Source organism: Oryzias latipes, chromosome 5, assembly GCF_053564925.1.
Source record: "Oryzias latipes strain Hd-rR chromosome 5, Olatipes_Hd-rR_3.1".
NCBI classification, from domain to species: Eukaryota; Metazoa; Chordata; class Actinopteri; order Beloniformes; family Adrianichthyidae; genus Oryzias; species Oryzias latipes.
Window position 1 is genome coordinate 5,815,121 of NC_136241.1, and position 6,711 is coordinate 5,821,831.

General features: G+C 52.1%; 1 protein-coding gene across 2 annotated transcripts in view; it reads right to left on the reverse strand.

Moving 5' to 3' along the window:
• Positions 1 to 3,677, reverse strand: part of LOC144992287 (uncharacterized) — a 32,164-nt gene extending 28,487 nt beyond the window's left edge. Inside the window, exons 1-2 of one of the 2 annotated variants that reach the window (XM_078947953.1) lie at positions 3,350 to 3,677; positions 3,161 to 3,262 (exon numbers count right to left, since the gene is read on the reverse strand). In XM_078947953.1, the coding sequence (XP_078804079.1) occupies positions 3,161 to 3,262; positions 3,350 to 3,481 (234 nt within the window). In that variant the 5' untranslated portion in view covers positions 3,482 to 3,677. Of the gene's footprint in view, positions 1 to 3,160 lie in introns of both variants that reach the window. The other variant, XM_078947952.1, reaches the window with a different exon arrangement.
• Between the last annotated feature and the right edge of the window lie 3,034 nt (positions 3,678 to 6,711).

A 6,711-nucleotide genomic window follows, 5' to 3' on the forward strand; every position in this document is an offset into this window, starting at 1 on the left:
AGTGGGTCCGCGCGCTGTCTCGCGGGGTCCGTTAGACCCCGAACAGAATTGGAACGAAACACAGGCTCCGCGCGCTGTCTCGCGGGGTCCGTGAAACCCCGTACAGAATTGGAACGAAACACAGGCTCCGCGCGCTGTTTGCACGGTCCGTTAAACCCCGAACAGAAGTGGAACGAAACACAAGCTCCGCGTGCTGTCTCGCGGGGTCCGTGAGACCCCGTACAGAATTGGAGCGAAACACAGGCACCTCGCGCTGTCTCGCATGGTCCCAGCGACCCCGTCTCGATTTGGAACCAAACAGTGGCACCTCGCGCTGTCTCGCGTGGTCCGTGAGACCCCGTACAGAATTGGAACCAAACAGTGGCACCTCGCGCTGTCTCGCGGGGTCCGTGAGACCCCGTAGAGAGTTGGAACGAAACACAGGCTCCGCGCGCTGTCTCGCGGGGTCCGTGAGACCCCGTACAGAGTTGGAACGAAACACAGGCTCCGAGCGCTGTCTCCCGGGGTCCGTGAGACCCCGTACAGAATTGGAAGGAAACACAGGCTCCGCGCGCTGTCTTGCACGGTCCGTGAGACCCCGAACAGAATTGGAACCAAACTGTGGCTCCGAGCGCTGTCTCGCGGGGTCCGTGAGACCCCGTACAGAATTGGAACGAAACACAGGCTCCGCGCGCTGTCTCGCGGGGTCCGTGAGACCCCGGACAGAGTTGGAACAAAACACAGGCTCCGAGCGCTGTCTCCCGGGGTCCGTGAGACCCCGTACAGAATTGGAACGAAACACAGGCTCCGCGCGCTGTCTCGCGGGGTCCGTGAGACCCCGTACAGAGTTGGAACGAAACACAGGCTCCGAGCGCTGTCTCCCGGGGTCCGTGAGACCCCGTAGAGAGTTGGAACGAAACACAGGCTCCGCGCGCTGTCTCGCGGGGTCCGTGAGACCCCGTACAGAGTTGGAACGAAACACAGGCTCCGAGCGCTGTCTCCCGGGGTCCGTGAGACCCCGTACAGAATTGGAGCGAAACACAGGCACCTCGCGCTGTCTCGCACGGTCCCAGCGACCCCGTCTCGATTTGGAACCAAACAGTTGCACCTCGCGCTGTCTCGCGTGGTCCGTGAGACCCCGTACAGAATTGGAACCAAACAGTGGCACCTCGCGCTGTCTCGCGGGGTCCGTGAGACCCCGTACAGATATGGAACGAAACACAGGCTCCGCGCGCTGTCTCGCGGGGTCCGTGAGACCCCGTACAGAGTTGGAACGAAACACAGGCTCCGCGCGCTGTCTAGCGGGGTCCGTGAGACCCCGTACAGAGTTGGAACGAAACACAGGCTCCGACCGCTGTCTCCCGGGGTCCGTGAGACCCCGTACAGAATTGGAACGAAACACAGGCTCCGCGCGCTGTTTGCACGGTCCGTTAGACCCCGAACAGAAGTGGAACGAAACACAGGCTCCGCGCGCTGTCTCGCGGGGTCCGTGAGACCCCGTACAGAATTGGAGCGAAACACAGGCACCTCGCGCTGTCTCGCACGGTCCCAGCGACCCCGTCTCGATTTGGAACCAAACAGTTGCACCTCGCGCTGTCTCGCGTGGTCCGTGAGACCCCGTACAGAATTGGAACCAAACAGTGGCACCTCGCGCTGTCTCGCGGGGTCCGTGAGACCCCGTACAGATATGGAACGAAACACAGGCTCCGCGCGCTGTCTCGCGGGGTCCGTGAGACCCCGTACAGAGTTGGAACGAAACACAGGCTCCGCACGCTGTGTCGCGGGGTCCGTGAGACCCCGTACAGAGTTGGAACGAAACACAGGCTCCGAGCGCTGTCTCCCGGGGTCCGTGAGACCCCGTACAGAGTTGGAACGAAACACAGGCTCCGCGCGCTGTCTCGCGGGGTCCGTGAGACCCCGTACAGAGTTGGAACGAAACACAGGCTCCGAGCGCTGTCTCCCGGGGTCCGTGAGACCCCGTACAGAGTTGGAAGGAAACACAGGCTCCGACCGCTGTCTCGCGGGGTCCGTGAGACCCCGTACAGAATTGGAACGAAACACAGGCTCCGCGCGCTGTCTAACACGGTCCGTGAGACCCCGAACATAAGTGGAACGAAACACAGGCTCCGCGCGCTGTCTAGCGGGGTCCGTGAGACCCCGTACAGAATTGGAACGAAACACAGGCTCCGCGCGCTGTCTCGTGGGGCCCGTGAGACCCCGTACAGAATTGGAACGAAACACAGGCTCCGCGCACTGTGGCTCCGAGCGCTGTCTCGCACGGTCCGTGAGACCCCGAACAGAATTGGAACGAAACACAGGCTCCGCGCGCTGTTTAGCGGGGTCCGTGAGACCCCGTACAGAATTGTAACCAAACAGTGGCACCTCGCGCTGTCTCGCGGGGTCCGTGAGACCCCGTACAGAATTGGAACGAAACACAGGCTCCGCGCGCTGTCTCGCGGAGTCCGTGAGACCCCGTACAGAATTGGAACGAAACACAGGCTCCGAGCGCTGTCTCCCGGGGTCCGTGAGACCCCGTACAGAATTGGAAGGAAACACAGGCTCCGCGCGCTGTCTCGCACGGTCCCAGCGACCCCATCTCGATTTGAACCCAAACCGTGGCACCTCGCGCTGTCTCGCAGGGTCCGTGAGACCCCGTACAGAGTTGGAACGAAACACAGGCTCCGCGCGCTGTCTCGTACGGTCCGTGAGACCCCGAACAGAGTTGGAACCAAACTGTGGCTCCGCGCGCTGTCTCGCGGGGTCCGTGAGACCCCGTACAGAATTGGAACGAAACACAGGCTCCGCGCGCTGTCTCGGGGGTCCGTGAGACCCCGTACAGAATTGGAACGAAACACAGGCTCCGCGCGCTGTCTCGCGGGGTCCCAGCGACCCCGTACAGAGTTGGAACCAAACAGTGGCACCTCGCGATGTCTCGCACGGTCCGTGAGACCCCGAACAGAATTGGAACGAAACACAGGCTCCGAGCGCTGTCTCCCGGGGTCCGTGAGACCCCGTACAGAGTTGGAACGAAACACAGGCTCCGCGCGCTGTCTCGCACGGTCCCAGCGACCCCGTACCGATTTGGAACCAAACAGTGGCACCTCGCGCTGTCTCGCGGGGTCCGTGAGACCCCGTACAGAGTTGGAACCATCAGTTTTTCTTTGAAAGCTCAAACACGAACCTGTTTCTGTAGATCCATGACATGTGGGTTACAGTGGGCCACAGGCTGGTTTACCTTCTCCCTTTGCTGCGGATCAGCAGCACCAGTGTTGCTGGCTTGTGACTGTGGGGCAAGTAAGATTAACTGAATATCAAAAAAATAAGTTGTTTCAAAGAAGTTGGATTTGACGAACATCCCACGTTGACCAACCTCAGAGTTCTTCATTGTTTTGGTCCTCGCCTCGTAGTTTAGCATGTCAAACGGGTCGAGCCACTCACCGTTGACTGTCTGTCCGGAATTGGACAGAAACAGACTGCAGGACAGCAAAAACAACCAGAGCATCTTCTCTGGAGACCAAATTGGTTTGAACTAACTAGCTAGTAACGGAAGAAGAAAACTATGGAAGCCGAAATTGCTTCCGGTTATTTTTTTTAAAAAAAAAAGCAGCAGAAAACCATTTAGGTTTGTTCATTTGTTTCTCTTGACCTTTCTTGATCACATAAAAAAAAAAAAGAAACGTAAACACAAACAGTACACTTCGAAAAGCCTCAAGGGTGATGTAGAAAAGTGAATGCTAAAGAAAAAAAAAAAAATACTTGGGGTCAATCGCACCCCATGAGCCAGCGGGTGGAAGGGAACCGGAAAAACGAGACCCCCGGTGGTGGGCCATGAGAGAAGAGTGAATGCTAAAGAAAAAAAAAAATACTTGGGGTCAATCGCACCCCATGAGCCAGCGGGTGGAAGGGAACCGGAAAAACGAGACCCCCGGTGGTGGGCCATGAGAGAAGAGTGAATGCTAAAGAAAAAAAAAAATACTTGGGGTCAATCGCACCCCATGAGCCAGCGGGTGAAAGGGAACCGGAAAACGAGACCCCCGGTGGTGGGCCATGAGAGAAGAGTGAATGCTAAAGAAAAAAAAAAACTTGGGGTCAATCGCACCCCATGAGCCAGCGCCAATCCCCTCAGTGGCCACACAAAAAAAAAAAAAAAAACTTGGGGTCAATCGAACCCCACGAACCAGCGGGAGGAAGGTGGTTGCTAAAAAAGTGGCGCCCCTGGTGGCTGAGGGCAATAAAAGAGAATGGGGTATTAGTGACCCCTAGAGGCAGGGTATAGAAATGAACGGTGGAAAACAAGACCCCTGGTGGTCGGGGGGTATAACTAAAATGGAGAAATGGCGGCCTCTGCTGGACGGGGACAAAAAAGAAAAGGGGGGTTTGGCGCCCTCTACCAGTCGGGGATATAGAGGGTGCCTGAAACGTACAAAAATTTTTTTCAGGAACTCGACCCTCTTCGATTGCGGGAGGGTGTACCGGGGGTGTACCTGTCTGGGGTCAATACCAAAGGGGGGTATGCGTTTTTAAAATGACCCCCCCTCCTTACTTTTTTTTTAATCCATGCTTTTCTTTCCCCCTAAGACAGCACAAGGGTTATAAAATACATGTTTGTGATGAACTGCTGACAAATGACTGCAGGGTTTTACCATATTATGTAAATGTAAATATGTTATAGTTCATCCTGGAGGACCTTGCAGCACATTTTGAAGCTCAGGAAAATCCTCACAACTGTTTAGTTGGAGTCTTGTGTTGTTCAAAACAAGAAGGTATGTTGCGTTGGCTAGGACTCCGTGTAAAACAGCTTTTCTGGACGTTTCTGGTTTAATAAGGAAATGCATAAATCCAATGAAAACACGCACTACATCTACTTCAGTATTTTGTTATGGTTGATGTTTAATGCTGAACCTTTAACTTCAGGGCAGCAGAGATAAAAATCTGATGCACTGACTATACTCATCTTATTTAACCCTTGTGCTATCTTAGATGACCCCACCCTTGCATTGACGTGTTTTCCATACCATGACAAAGGTGGATAAAGGTGGAAAGATTTCATGTAATCCATGGACACCAGTGAAGATCACAAATCATTGAAGAAAAAAGGTTCAGTGCACTGTCTAGTGGGTCTAGATGACCCAACTCCCAATGTTAAAGTGCCTAGGATAGCACAGGGTTAAATAGCTTTGGTATAGTAACCTCTTATCAGCTGTTTAATGCTTCTTGAAATGTTGCACAACAGAAGCACCATGCTTTTTTTTTTCTCTGACGTGCAGTGCCCATTCACAAAGATGCGAAAACTCTAATTTATTAAATACTGCAGTGTCATTTTACTTAGTGGGATATTTTTTATAAATACATTTATTATTGCAGAACTAGAGGCTTTTAGGAAAAACACACCCCTAGTTTGAAAACATCAGTGTCAGGCTGATTGTTGTTTGCAGTTGCTGTACTTTATGGTCGCTAAGTCTTTGGAACATAAAAATGGTTATATAGAACATAAAAACGGAAGTTTGAATGAGTCAAATCATCAGTGCACACCTGCTGGATGCTTGGTTGTTTCTTCTTGGAAACTGTCAGCCACAAATTGGTGAGTTGGTGATTTGATCCCAGGATTATTTGGTTTGGAGGCTGAAGTTTTCCTAGATAAGCCAGCATTGTCCCAAATGTGTTCATCAGTGTGTGATATGAGAGGCTTGTGATGTAAAGAGCTTTGCTTGTTGAACAAAACCCATTTAATGTCTGTGTCATCAAAGTAAAGTTTGTCAAATCAAAGTCAAACCGAAAGGGTTTTCAAACTGTCTCCTTATCAGGTGGCAGAAATTCACATGTTTTTAAAGACATTGTTCATAAGGTTATGTAAATGTATTTAGAAATGCAGGCTGATGCTAATCCTTGTGAAAACAAACAGATATATGTCTTTCAGTGCAGGTCAAGCAGGGGATTTTCATCAGCATGTTTACTAGGATTATGAGCATGTCAATTATAATCCGTCCTCCAACAACGACACACTGCATTCTGGGGGTTTTTAAAGCAGCAAACATTGTGGAGAAATGCAGGACCATCTTAAGAAAATTCAATGCAAGGGGTGACCATTCCCACCAATGACCCCTGACCTGGGGTGACCTTTGACCTTTTCACTGACCCCCCTCAGTGGGTTGCCTTTACACCAACCACCAAAGACTGTGACCAGGCAGAAGTGTCTGCTTTCAGATCAGAGTCATTCTGATCATCTGAGCCAAAATAAGGACTTCTTTATTAACCTTTTTTTGGCCATGCCTATTCGTTGTCCTCCTCACTGTCTGTTCGTATATATAAACGTTTCATTGCATTTGAGAGGTATTTACTTGTGATTTGAGTAGATTTCAAGAGAGGATTATGCTGACCTGATGAGGGTGAAGAGAAGAGTCTGCGGAGGCGAGCGGACGCATTAATCTTTATTTTACAATCCAGCCTCACGCATCAGCCTGTCATTAAAAAACAGGCCTGGGATTAGTGCAGCAAAAGCACACGTAGTCCAGAAAGACTGGGGGGGGGGGGGGGGGGGGGGGCATTCAGCTGATGAGTCAGACTAACTGTCTGTCTGCTCATCTGTCTACTCTTCTGTCTGTCTGCTCTTCCTTTCGTCTGCTCTTCTGTCTGTCTGCTCTTCTGTCCATCTACTCTTCTGTCTGTCCGTCTGCTCTTCTGTACGTCTGCTCTTCTGTCTGCCATATCTCCCATCCATTTGCTTTTCTGTCC